The sequence below is a fragment of the Trichosurus vulpecula genome, chromosome 3 (assembly GCF_011100635.1).
Source record: "Trichosurus vulpecula isolate mTriVul1 chromosome 3, mTriVul1.pri, whole genome shotgun sequence".
NCBI lineage: Eukaryota > Metazoa > Chordata > Mammalia > Diprotodontia > Phalangeridae > Trichosurus > Trichosurus vulpecula.
The window spans coordinates 295,070,419-295,084,948 of NC_050575.1; the positions used below are offsets into that span (position 1 = coordinate 295,070,419).

The window sequence follows — 14,530 nt, forward strand, 5'->3', positions numbered from 1 at the left end:
CTTTTTTGAGCATCAAATGTGGTAACATATGGAAAGTGCTTTCATTTACAGCCTTTTCCTTGGAGCTATTTCTCCCTAGTCAGATGGTCCAGACTTTTGCTGGAGACTGCCCCTAAAGAACCTGTCCAACATTTTCGTCAGGTCATTGGCAGTACCCTACAAAAACAAAACAACGAGTCTGGGGGCAGTCCCATGGCAGCCACTATTTCTGGATCCCCAGACATTGGCAGCTATGCCAAAGAGGAAGATTGTCTCATATTTGGGGACCAATGCTCAAAGGCCAGGAACAGGGAACTCTAAGTTACTCTACTCTGGTTATTCTAGGTAACTTAGGTTACCATCTTGTCTTTTTGTACCTTCCATCTTTGGTTGGTTTCTTCTCTCCCATATTCCACACTACCACTACCTCCTACTCTTGTCTTTCTCTGTCCTTAACTCTCTCTCTCCTCTACCTCTACCTCTCTCTCTTCTCTTCTCTTCTCTTCTCTTCTCTTCTCTTCTCTTCTCTTCTCTTCTCTTCTCTTCTCTTCTCTCTTCTCCTCTCCCTTTCCTTCTCTGTCTCTCTCTCTCCCTCTCTCTCTCTCTCTCTCTCTCTCTCTCTCTCTCTCTCAATGCATCTCTCTGTACCATTCTTTGGATCATGATCTATGTCTCACTGTCTCTTACTGGATTTCTCTGTTCCTCACACTCTCATCATTTCTGTTTTGTCTCTCACTATCTGTCTCTCTCTTTCATCTCTGACTTTTCTCTTTGTCTCATTCTCTGTGTCTGTGCCTCTGTTTCTCTGTGTGTCTCTGTCTCAGGGCTTCTCTTTCCATCTCCCTATGTAATTTCATAGAAATCATAAGATTTAGAACTAGATTCAGGCTGACTTATAAATTTTATTCACCCCACCCCACCTCCACTTTACTCTGTTTCTGTGTGTGTATTCTCTCTTTCCTTTTCTTTCCCTCACTTTCTGAGTTGCAAGAATTATCCATTTCCACCACCCCCACCCCCATCCCCCATCAAAAGGGACACCTTTCAACTCTGAGGGCCTGAGTTTTGTTGCCAGGAAAGGGAAAGTGATTGATTCCTCCCGACCCAATGGGAAGAGGTGGGTGAAAAGATTAAATCATCTCTTCTGCGCTGGAGGAAATGTGCTGCTGACCCCCTGCTCCAGAGAGGTCAGCAAGCGTCAGGCACCTGAGGCCTTAGCAAACGACAAGGTGGGCGGGTAGTTGGCTGTGGGTAATTGAAGTGGAATGAGGAAACTGTCTTCCATCGCTGCTGGGGCTAGCAGCTGAGCCAGGCCCCTTGTTCTATCGCCTTCTCGGGCCAATCACTGACTCTAGGAGAGGGGGCTAATGAGAGGGGCCCTGGGGCACCCCCATCACTCCTGCCCTCCTGCCCCAGAGGTCAAGGACAAATGAGCTCTCCAGCCATTCCCCCAAGGAAACACAGAACACGATAAGGAGAGTAGTGCCCATCCATCCATCAACTGTCCCTATGGTAGAATGACATCCATGACCAATTCTGGCAAGGAGCCTAGGAGGACTCGTGACAAGAACAGGGGTCAAGGTAGGTTTCACGGAAGAGGTGGCTCCTACGCTTAGCCCTACAGGAAGTTAAGGATTCAGAGAGCAGGGAATACATTATAGGCACAGATCTAGCTCATGAAATGCACAGAGGGGGAAGACGGAACGTCCAGAGCAACTAACAGTGCAATTTGGATGGAATATAGACCTTAGGAAAGGGAGTGATGTGAAATAAGAATGGAAAGGTAGGTTGGAGCAAGATGGTGGAGAGCATCCAAGGCCAGACTTTTATCCTGGAAGCAGTAGGGAGCCAATGATGATTTAGGGTCAGGAGAATGATAGGGTCCAATCGTTCCCTTAAGAAGATTAATTTGGCAGCTCTGTGAAGGATGTAGATCATGTATGCTCTGGATCCCTCTCCCAGAGGTAGGCCAGTTCCATCTCTCCTCAGGATCCTAGGGTACCAGGAAGGATTGAAGTGTCTTTTTCATCAGCTCAAGCCCCCACCATGTGTTTTCCCTATATCTTAGGAGGCAATGACTAGCACCCTAGTTCTATTTAGACACTTGATATGGGCAGCATTTACAGAAGGATATTGACTTCAAAACAGCAAGAAAAAATGGACAGACATATATCCTCCACTACCTCTAGGACATACTCTTCCCCTACGTCACTTCAGTTGCAGGGGAGAAGGCTATAAACTTAGCTCAGTTCCTACACGGCATTTGTTTCACCTAGTTCCTGTCTAGATTCAGCATATGTACTGGGTGAGTCCTTGTGCTGGGCTGGGGTCCCAAAGTCACTCTTGAATGTGCTATATGATCCTAAGGGCACAAAAATTGATTCTTGCTCCTTGGGGGCATGGATGCTAAACTGGGCTGCAAAGTCCAGCCTAGTGTAAGGGCAAGCAAAATGGGACTTCTTACTGTTTTTTTCTTTTGATTCTAAGCATTAAGACACTCAAGTGCCTTTGAGTGAGTCTTGCCTTTTGCTAATTAGATCACTAGACATGTGAAGCCCTAGGTCCCTGAAAAAGGGTATATATACTCTGAGGTTAGCTCACTCATTGGAAGAGTGTTGGTATGGAGACTTTGGGTAGCCATTAAGGAGCACCGCCCCTCCCCCCCACCCCCTTCTTTGAAAAACCCAGATCTTGGTGCTTCTCTCTCTGGTGGCTATGTATGTATTATCTTGGACAGACAGCTAGAAGCCTGTCTGCTGATTTGTATTATTTGCTCTGTTTATATAATTTCTGCTTGTAATTTCTGTTTGTATTCTTTCTGAAGTTCAGGGTACTGGCTTTTCTCCCTGAATTAAGTGAATGATATATTTATGTTTAATTAAAGTAAGATTGTTAACCCTTTAAAGTTGCTTTCCTTAGAAAAGCAGATCAAAGAACTTGCGCTAGTAGCCCTCCTGTGTGCTGGTATTATTGGCCTTATGCAGCCATAGTAGCATCAAACAGCATTATTGTTATACCTAGTTTCCAACTCCCAGATTCCTGTGGCTCACTGTCTGAACCTTTGGAAGCTCCTTTCACATGGAATGGAAAACCAACAAATTAAAAGACCAAACATGCCCCATTTCTCAAGGGCCATGTGTCCCAGAGGGGAAAGGCCAGCACCCTTCCCCCTTACCAAATCATCTCTCAGTGGACATCATGAAAGAGAAAGAATCACCCAATTCCCCCAGGTCCACATGAAGCAAAGCTGACTCAAACCTTTTTGAAGACACTGAGAGTGTCTTTCAATTGGCTATGAAGCCAATTGAAAAAGGCTCCTCTAATCCATATGGTTTGCTGCCTGGAACCAGTTACAGAATGTCCACACAGGCTCCACAGTCTCTCCAACAGACTTCCCTTACACGCCATCATGATTCTCCTGGAAGCCATCTCCCTAGCGCTCTGCACATGAACAGGTTGCATCAAATGAGTGACCTGATGAGGTTGTACATTTGCCAGACCAGATTATAGATGGACTGGAATGGCAAGAAACTAGAATCGGCAGGATCAATTAGAAGACCATTAGAATAGTCCAGGCAAGCTGCGATGAGAGCCTAAACTGGAGGAAGGTGGGCACATAGGAGGAGAGGTGACAGATGTGAAAAAATGTTGTGCAAATAGAATCGAGTAGATTTCTTAACCATACATTCCCTTCTCTCTGAGTCTCACTTTCCTACTCTGTAAAATGAAGAAATTAAAGTAAATGATAACTATGATACTTTCCAGCTCTAACATCCAAGAGCTGGTAAACAGGAGATTCCAGTTTCAAATTCATGCCTTCTGACCCCACTGTGTCTCCAATAAAAGTTTGTATCTGTGTGGTACTCTACAATCTATAGGGTTATTCCACCCCTCCACTACCTCACTTGATCTTCCCAGCAGTACTGTGACTTACACAGGTCTGCTCTCCCTTACGGGAGTCCCTTAAGGGACTTACCCAGTATCGCACAGCTAATGAGCTGCTGAGCTGGCATTAGAACCCAAGTTTCTTGACCCTTAATCCAATCCACTTTCTATTATGCCATGATTCTATTACTAATTATCAACACTCCCACTATCATAGTGAATGTAGTTCAAAGGGTCTTGCACATCTTAAATGTTTAATAAATGCTTGTAGATTTTGTTTGGTTCTGCGAAGCCAAACCTCAACAGTATGGAAGCCTTGACGGGTACCACATCAACTAACCCAGAGCGAAACTGTGAAGTAGGGAAACTTGTCTTTGGTGGCCTACTGTTTCTCCCTGCCCTCCTTTCTGCCCTACCCCTGTGAACAGTTTTGTATACTATGACTTATTCCCAGAACGCTTCCAGTCAATGAGCTGCAAATTGGTCCAAAAATCCAAAAGATATGAATTGACAATAGCCCCTCAAAGCAGACTCTAAAGGAAGCCACAGGCTGAGGCTGCTCTAAAAGTACAGCCCTTGGCTGCTCCAAGGCCCTATCCTCCATATCTTCACTTCTGAGTTTTGTAGGTTTACCCTGTGTTTTTGTCATCTGTGTGCATACCCCATCCCCTGTAGGAGACTGTAAACTCATTGTAGGCAAAGACTATTTTACATCTTTGTGCCTCCAGAAAATATCTCAGAGCCAGGTGCTCTCTAGGTACTTAATAAATGTTTGCTGTACGTTGACTTGATTTGGTCTTCACTACAATCCAGTGAGGTAGGTGGTGTGGTTGTGGTTTGTCCTTGTTCTGGAAGAGGACCATGACATCAGGGAGATGATGCCATGACTTGCAGTTGACTTTGATTTGAGTGAGGGAGGGCTGTGCAAGGTCACCAGCCTCACTTTCTCCTCCAGAGCCTTCTGGGTCCAGTGGCCAGATATTCATCAGGATGACTGGAGATGGCCCAGGATGCAGTGAGAGACCCTGGCCCTTTTAAGGTCATAGGGTCATAGGCTTGGAGGTAGAAGGGATCCTAAGAAGCCATCCATTCCAAACTCCTCTTTTTATAAATAAGGAAAGTGAGGCACAAACCAGCTAAGCGACCTGGCCAGGGTCATACACCTAATAAGTGTCTGAAGTGAGATTTTATTTTTATGTATGTATGCATGCATGTATGTATGTATTTTTATTTTCAACATTCACTTCCATAAGATTTTGAGTTCTAAACGTCCTCCCCCCTCCCCAAGACAGAATGCAATCTGATATAGGCTCTACACATACATTCATATTAAACATATTTTCACATTAGTCATGTTGTAAAAAAAAGAATTAGAACCAATGGAACTACAAGAAAGAAGAAACAAACAAAAAAAAGAGATAAAGCAAATAGTATGCTTTGATGCATTCAGACTCCATAGTTCTTTTTCTGGATGTGGTGAAGCGAGATTTTAAAGGTCTTTCCGATTCCAAGTCCAGCAGCTTATCCACTACTATATGTTGCCCCTCAAAAAAAATTTTTTTAGCGCCTGGCCATGAAGAAAAGCTGAGAAAACACACCCCCTCCTTTTTTTCTTTTCTTTCCTTCTTTCTTTTTTGTTTACAGAGCCAAGTGACTATGGTTGTAGTATGGTACATATGCTGCCAACTTGGTTGATAAGTTGGTTGACAAACTGCTTTTTTTAATATTTTCTATTCTATATTACGACGAATAGCTAAATTGGGGGTAGGATATGTTCAGAAAAGGTGATATAAAAAAAATCAAGAAAAATGAGATTAAAAAAAAAGACTAAGCCTCCAAAACAACAAAAAACAAGTAAACAAGCAAAACCTCAAAGATCACAATGTTGTAGATTTGGGGGCTGGAAGGGATCTCACAGGTCATCTAGGATACTCACCCGCTCCCTGAATTTTACAGATGTGGAAACTGAGGCCCACAGAAAGAAAACAATTTGTCCAAATGACATGTAGCAGAAGCAGGAATAAAACCCAGGTTTTCTGATTCTAATTCACTCCACTTTCTACTCCCCTTCCTCCCCTTTTCATGATTTCTCCCACCCCAACTAGAGGCTCCCCATACTACCCAGGGCCTCCAACTCCTATATCCCCAAGTAGGTCTATCTCGTCAGGCCATACTTCATGCCTTGAACCTGCAAAGAGCACATCAGTTTATAGGCTTGAGTGTAGGAAAGGACCTTAGAGATCATCCAATATAACCCTCTAATTTTTACAGATGAGGAAACTGAGACTGTCCCCCCAAAAAAGGCAAAGGAGTTTGACCAAGGTCACGCTAGTATTAAGTAGCTGAGCCCGGATTTGAACTCAGATGTTTTGGCTCCCAAACCTGTGCCATTTCCTGTACTTCTCCCCTCTGTAACCCCTTCCCTCCCTCCCTTCAGCAGCCCTTTTAGGAGGTATTCAATATAACAGGAAAAGCATGGGAATGGACACAAGGGATTCCAAGCTCAGTGTTGCCCCTGGATGCGTCATCTTGAGCAAGACTCTTGCCTGATCTCCTGTTTCCCCAACTATGAAACTGGGGGCCTGTTAATGATCTCTGGTAGTAGAACATTTGCAGAGGCTTGACTAAGCCATGTATGGTTAATCCAATCCTACAGACACAACAGTGTTATTGTTTTAATATAAGAGCTAATGCCTTCCCTATACCTTCCTCCCTCATGGCACAGATGCATTTCACAGGGACTCCACCGGGCCAAGACCCAAATAGTGAGAGTTTGAGGCAGTGCATCGAGGCAATGAGGAGGAAGAAGTTTACTTCTCCCTTGTTTCTCGGGCCCTTAACTCACACAGGGAAGGCTGCTCCAGAGATCATGAGATCACAGCATCCTGGAGCTTCAAAGAACGTTGTCTAAGCCCCTCACGGTACAGAGGAAGAAGCTGAGATGACCCAGCTATGATTCTGACCCAGGACCCCCAACTACTCTCCTTTCTCTTGAGTATTTTTAGCGCTTTCGAGGCTCTCTGCTTACAAGTTCTGAGAAGCTGACTCAGCCAGCTTAGGCCCAGGGTCCTGGGCAAAAGTCCATACGGTCTTACTCAGCAAAGTGGATGGAAGAGGTCAGTTCTCTGCCTAGGAAGCTCCAGTTGGTGAGAGAAAACTTCCCAGAGGGAGAATAAGTTCCCTCCCAAGTCAATGGGAGAAAATCAAACTTTCCACCCCAGACCTCTCCACCCCCATCCCCCCCACAACGGACAGAGCTAAGGTCATATCCCTGGGTGGGGCTGGGAGTTTTTAGGAGAGGAAAATGAAACAGCAATTTTGGGTCGCTATTGTTTTGTTTAAACAAATCATGAACTAAACTGAGCTGGGAAGGGCTGAGCTGGAGGAGGGTGGGGAGCTGAAGGAATCCAGGATTTGGGGTCTGAGGACCTAGGTTCAAATCCCTGGCATGGCTAATAAAGAAAGGAAAGATATAGAATTCAATGTTGTTCAACAAACATTCTGTTTCTACTCTATACAAAGCACTGTGATAGGTACTAAATAAGCAAAAATTAAAAAAAAAAAACTACAAGCAGAGAGAGCCCTGCTGAGAAAGGGTGTTTGGGATTGGAGTGAGGACCCAAGGGAGTAGAGAGGAGAGAGTACAGGACACAGTGCTTAAGAAGAAGGAGGCCTAGTTGAGGTAAGACCTCTTAGGAGACCTTGAGGCAGTGGCAGAGTTGGGGGATGGGACTTGCAGGATAAACGTGAACAGCATCTGTCAAAGTGCTGGTTGCAGTTTATGAGAATGAGCTGGGTGGGCACATCCCACTGGCCTCCTCCCAAACAGCTATGTTGAGTCCCTGGTGTGGAAATAGAAATTGGTAGGGGCTGTTCCACCATGGAAAAGGACAGAGAAGAAATGAGGGAAGGCACGATTGATTAATGCACAAAGGGGCCAGACTGGGGAAAGAAAGAAAAGAAGGCAGCCACCACATTCCCCTTGTAGACCCCCACCCTCAGCCTCACCCTCCTGCCCCCACCAGCACCTAAGGCCTGAAGGTATCAGAGGACCAACTAGGGAAAAGTTCAAGGCACTGTCCCAGATAAGGGACTCCTCACGAGGAAATAGGAGGATAGGCTATAGGACAGGCATGAAATGGATCCTGAAGGGCCTGGTAGGGCGATCGAAAGTTCTTCAGGCACAGACTCGGGAGAGACCTGAGCTCTGATCCCATCTCTGACACTTACTAGCTATGTAACCATCAACAATTCACCCCACCTCCCTGAGCTTCAGTTTCTTCTTCTATGACATGGGGATAATAGCCCAACAGTAGAATCGACCTCACGGGTTTGCTACGAGGATCGATCGAAATAACACCCGTGAAGTATTTTGTAAACTTTAAGGATTTTATAAATGTCAGCTATCGGCTGGGATACTGAGGGTTTTAACTGGGCCTCAGATTTAAAATCACAATCATGGGGGCTAGAAGGATCTTGAGTCCGTTTTCTCCAAGAGGACAGGGTGAAGTTCCTGCCCCTCCCTCCCCCACCACTGCCTCTTCTCTGGCTGAGTGGGGTCGGTGGCCCGGGCACAGTTAGGTGCCGAGTGAACCAGTTAGGATATGTCCTTCATCATCACGATCAACATTATAAAAACCTACAGTTGGGGGCCACAGGGATCCCCTAGTTTAGCCCAGGGTATTGGCACCAGGGAGCCCAGGGCCATAGCTCTAATCCTTTCATCTGAGCATCTCCCGGCCCTAAACAAACAGTAATTAACACCACACTCCCATCTTTTCATTATCCCACAGACTGGGGGGGGGGGGGAGGGGGGAGGGGAAGAAGGGGAGAACTTGACTTTAGCAAGCCCAGAGGAGGCCACAGAGCCCGCCTGGGGGGGGGGGGTCATGAGCTGAGTCAGCACCGAAAACGAAGCCCTCGATGCAGCAGGCTCCCCTGGCCCACATCCCACCCTCCTTTTCCCCTTTCACTGTCTCTGTAGTTTGGACAGCTACCGGCCAAGCCCTCTGAGCGCTCTCAGGGGAGATGACTAAAGAACATTTTTCCACCCTTCTGCAGGACCACTTCATTCCATCAGAACCTAAAACTTTCATTCCTCTTAGAACCTAAAAATGGGACCACTCATACCCATTTTAGAACTCTAACTACAAGAGACCCAGGAGGTCAGCTGACTGACAGGAATCTGAGACATAGAAAGGTTAAGGTGACTTGCCTGAGGTTACTGAGGTAATAATGAAGCAGGTATTTGAACCCAGGTGTGGGCAACTCACTTACAGGGGCAGCTAGGGGGCACGGGGGTGGACAGAGTGCCCAACCCGGACTCAGTAGGACCTGAGTTCCAATGCAGCTGCAGAGATTCTAGGCAAGTCACTTTACCCTGTTTCCCTCCGATTCTCATCTATAAAATGAGCTGAAGAAGGAAATGGCGAACTACTCCAGTACCTTTGCCAAGAAAACTCCAAATGGGGTCATGGAGAGTTAGACGGGACTGAAATGACTGAACAACAATCCCGGATCTGAGTCCAGTGCCTTTAGGTTTGGAGACGATGAGACAGGAAATGGATCCTTGGACTCCATGAAGTCCTCCAGGGATCAGACAGCCCACCCCCTCCTTCCAAGCAGGCCTGCCCCTTGAACCATTCCCTCAGGCACATGGGTATCTGGTACCTCTCTTAAAACTGGCAGAAGAAGCAGATTCCACATCCTCCCTTGGGCATCCATCCAAGGGTCCAGTTCAGGCTCTGCCAGTGGACGCAGCCTTCCATACCACCTGCTTCACCCCCACCTCCTGACCAATGACAGACTTTCAAAGGAAAAGGGGGCCAGCCTGAGGTTTCCCGCTACTTTCCACCCCTACCCCATGTAACCCACATGTGTTTCTGTTGTTTTAGGGTGATGGCCTCAAGACTGGAAACATAAGTGGCCATGAGCTGACTGGTAAGTCTCCAGACTCTCCATTTTCAGTGTCAATCAATCAAACAATAAGCATCCATTGAGCACCTACTACATGCGAGGCACTGCAATAGGCGCTGGGGACTTGAGTACAGAAAATGAAACAATCCTTTCTCAAATGGAGATAACATTCTTGTTTCTTCATTTGTAAGATGGGGAAGTAGGACTAGCTAGCTTCTAGATGACCCAGCTGCTTTGGGGCGCTGAGGTGCGGCTCTGAAAGCCCCCAGAAGGGATGTCTGATGAATTTGAGGGGAGGATCAACATTCATTTGTTTTATAAATATTTATTGAGGCTCTGCTATGTGCGAGATCCTACTTGAGAAATGCCATTTGACTGTGGGGGTCACCCCAGTTTTCTCACATATAAAATGGCGGTATGGACAGTAGTACTATGGATTTCACAGGACTACTGTGACATAAGGGCTTTCAAAATTGTAAAGGATTGTAGAGATGTACACTATTATTATGATTGCAAAATTGTCCCTGCCCTGAAGAAGCTTACCATCTAGTAGGAAATTGAGGACAAATGCACAGTCGGCACCTGCATCCTGCTGCCTTTGACCTTTCTCCTTACCTATTTCCACCCACTGCCCCTAAAATCTGCTTTCCCCTCCCTCTCTCAAATCCTTTTATATCCCCCAACCTCATCTCTCCGGGAAGTAAACCAGAAGTTACACAGGATGCACGGGGTCATGAAGTGACCAAAGGGGGCAAGGGCTCCCCAGCGTCACCCCTAGGAGCGGAATTCTGCTGAAGAGTCTTGGGATGGGAGGCTCAGGATGGTGGCAGGGGGAGTTCTGGAGGAGACTTTATCTCCTACTTCCTGGTCCAAGTTCCCAATGTCATTTCCCATGACACACAGCCATTCCTAATGACACATGCTAAAATTCACCATGCCTGCATACCTAGACATTGACTTACAAATGCACATGCAGGCACACACATATACACACACACAGACACACACACACACAGACACACACACACACACACACACACACTCTACACTTCTCAAGGGCAGGGGCTGTCTTTTGCCTTTCTTCGTATCTCCCGGGCTTATTTCGAAGTGCTTGGTTACATAGTAGGTGCTCAATAAATGCTTGTACTCACTGATCTCTCTGAAGGTTACCAAAATAACAAGAATAATATTAATAGTAACCCTAAGCATTAAAAAAACACAGAACTCTTTCCAACCATACCATATATGCCAATATATAGACCGTATATATCATTATAAAGGCAGCTTAATGATCAAGTGGATAGAGCACCAGACTGAGAGTCAGGAACTCAAATCCTGCCTCAGACACTCACTAGTTAGGTGACCCTGGGTAAATCACCTCTCTGATGAGGATAATAATAGCACCTACTTCGCAGGGTTGCTTCGAAAATCCAATGAAAGTCACCTATGTTAAGCACTTTGCAAACCTTGGAGTGCTATGTAAATGCAAGCTATCATCATTATTATTATCTGAATTCCATTTAACAAAGATGAGACTGAAATAGCAACATTAATAGTAATAACAGCCGTCATTTATGTAAGCGCTTTACTTACAAAGGCCTAGATAGCCAATATCTCATTTGATCCTTATAACCCTGGAGGGTAAATGCTGTTTTAGCTCCATTTTACAGATGAGGAAAGTGAAGTCCACAAGAGGATAAGGTATAAATTTCTAGCCTTCTCTTTGGAAGGGGTGGCAGGAAGGAGAGAATTTGGAACTGAAAATAATAATAGAAAAAATTTTCACACAACGCGAGCAGGCGCGCGCGCACACACACACACACACACACACACACACACACAGGAATCCTAAGGAAGGATGTCAGCAGACAGGGCTGCTCCCCTTAGTCGAAGGCCCTCGAGCCTCCCGAAGGACAACTTCAACCCTCCTCTGGAGACAAGAAGCTTCTCTTTGACTTGTGAATCAGCTTAGTGGGGGAGGTGAGGCAAAAGTGGTTAAGAAGTCCAGGCTTTTCCCTCAGATTCCTTGCATCATTAATCCCTTCTCTCCCATTCTCCTCCCTCAAGTTCTTTTCCAGAATTTTCTGCCTAAAAACAAAACAAAACAAAAACAGCAACAAAGGAATACCAGTGCCTTCTCCCGGCCTCAGTTTCCCCAACTGGAAGAGGGAGGGTTCTTAGCTCTAGCCCAACTCCCTCCTGCAAGAGAAAGAGGAGAGGGGAAGGAGGATCTGATGAAGTCTGCTAACCTCATCTGAGACTTTAGTTCACACAGTCTGGACAGGTAGGGGTAGGGAGAGACCCTTCTCCCCTACCAAACCTGACTCCCGAGAAGGAATTGGGGAGAGGGCCCAGCATTTGCTCTCTCTCCTCCAAAAGGTCCTCGGTAGGCTCCCCTGACACGACCCAGGCCACCACTCCCACTGGGAGAGCTTCCATGAGCAAGCCTTTGAATTGAATCCAGCCCACCCCCATAACCACTTCCAGATCCTTGGGCCCATCCAAGAAATTGGCTCCCCTGGGAACTTAGTTCATAAGGAAATGCTGAAAAAGGAAAGAAAGAAGTGGGGGGGAGGGAGTGGAGAATGCCGTCAAACATATAAAAAAGTAGGAAAATGAACTTCTTCCTGGGCAGAGAGGCTGTCATAGGGCAGAGCAACCAAACAGGGACCAGGTCCTATCTGTCTCCCTCAAGCCTGCGCCTAGCCCGCCTTCACCAGATCATCAAAGATGAAGAGGATCTCCCGGGTACTGATGCTGGAATTCAGGAATGTGCCTCACACACTCCCATTTAAATCCTACCACTCCTTAAAAGCCCCTCTCTGACATGCTCAAATGTTACCTCTCTAGGGAAGCCATTGCTGACCCTGAACCTTCATGATTTATCACCAGCACCCCCCCCCCAATCCCCAGGTCATGTCGTACCACAAGTCGGGAGGACCTCAGTTTAAATCCTAAATCTTTCCTCAAAGAGAAACTTACCGGCTGTTCAGCTGTACAAGACACTTGTCACCTCTGTAAAATGGGGTAATATTAGCACTGTGAGTATCTAATGAAAGAATGTATGTGACGGGACTTGGCAACCTTAAAGCAAATATAGAAATATCAGTTAATATTGTTAGAATTTCTCCACTGTAAGGTCCATGAGGACAGAGACTGTGTTTTCTCATTACTTAATATTTGAATCTCCCCAGCGTCTAGCACAGGGCTCTGAACATTCGGTACAATGGAAAGACCTCAGGCTCTAGAGTCAGAGGACCTGGGTTTGAATCAGCCCTGCTACTTACTGCAAGACCTTGGATAAGTCACTCAGCACCCCCTCCAGACTTCAGTTCCCTCTTTTATAAAATGAGGAAGGAGATGGACTGGATGACCCCCGGGGATTCTCTGATGACGCTGATGATAATGAATGATATTGGCTCTGAGGATGTTGGCTATGGGATGAGAGACCAGCTCAGGGGTTGGAGATGGATAAGTAGGAATGTTTAGGAGACCTGGCCCCAGAAGATTTCTCCTCTGCCCGGAGTAACGGGGGACACCTGAGAAGGCCTCAGGGGTCTCTGCCCTGGGTTGTGCTAGAGGGGTATTCACTCCATTGTTCCTTCTCTGCCCTCAGGCTACCAGCCTCCCAGCCCACCGCCACAGACTGGCTTCCATCGATATCAGTTCATCCTGTTTGAGCAGCCAGAAAAAGGAAAACCGATCACCCTGAGCTCCGAGGAAAAGGCTAAGAGAGGTAAGGCTTCCAGCTTGACCCATGGCCCAGCTGGAGCAGACCCCATTGGGGTAATGAAGGCCTCAGGCCCCATACCCATAAGCCTCTGAAGTCCCAGTGGAGCGAAGGGTGTCTCTTCTTTGGGAAAGTTCAAGACTGGGCCAACGAGGAAGGCATTTATTCGGTGGAGCCATCATCTCCCCCGAGAGAGCAAAACTCAGGAATCAAGAGCCTAGCTTTGAATGGAAACCCAGAGGGAGAGGGTGAGCAATCTCCCCTACGGTCCCCAGTGACATGTACAGGCAGCAACCCTACAGCAAGCACCCCAGCTGGTAACTGCACCCAGTAATTGGGTCTGATCTAGGCAAGAGGACTCTGGAATGTCTCCCTCCCAGCTTGTCCTCCTTGATGGCTGCCTGATCTAGTCACAGATTCTGCCTCCTTGCACAATCCCTCCGTGGTGAAGGCAAAAGCAGCCTTGAGCCCTGCCTAAGCCCCCACCTGTGTGGCCTGCAAGCGGAGATCCCTAGGTCCCCTCCTGTCCCCGGCCAGGGAAGAATAGATTCCCAAGGTTCCAGCAGCTACCTGACATAATCCGTGACCCTGAGTGAACCCCCCTCTCCTCTCGGGGGCTTAGATTTCCATTCCAGGAAATTGGAAGAAAAGGAAGAAGAAGACTTCAGCAGCCTGTCAAGATGAGGGGGTGGGAGGGAAGGGATGCAGCAGAAGGTAAGCCAGAGAGCAGAGTGATGTCAATCAAGACAGAGTGGAGAAGTCCCACAAGTCAGCAGGAGGGTGGCTGGGTAGAAGAAGCTGGCACAGCCCTGGCTCATCTTCACTCTCTGAGAAGCAAACTAGGTGTTCTCACAATACCTTCCCAGCCCCAGTCCCCAGAAACTTCCTGATGGGATCCCCTCAAAAATGAGCCCTATGCCCTTTAAAGAAAGAAGGCATGGATTTTAGAACATTAGCCACCAAGCAGAGGGTGGGGTTCGTAAACCATTAGATTAGATTAGATTAGATTAGAATCTGCCT

At 46.8% G+C, this 14,530-nt stretch overlaps 1 protein-coding gene across 3 annotated transcripts in view; it reads left to right on the forward strand.

Annotated features, from left to right (window-relative positions):
* PEBP4 (phosphatidylethanolamine binding protein 4) overlaps positions 1 to 14,530 on the forward strand; it is a 357,304-nt gene that overhangs the window by 325,258 nt on the left and 17,516 nt on the right. For all 3 annotated transcript variants that reach the window (XM_036748622.1, XM_036748623.1, XM_036748621.1), the window contains exons 5-6: positions 9,759 to 9,804; positions 13,397 to 13,516. In XM_036748622.1, the coding sequence (XP_036604517.1) occupies positions 9,759 to 9,804; positions 13,397 to 13,516 (166 nt within the window). The remainder of the gene's footprint in view (positions 1 to 9,758; positions 9,805 to 13,396; positions 13,517 to 14,530) is intronic.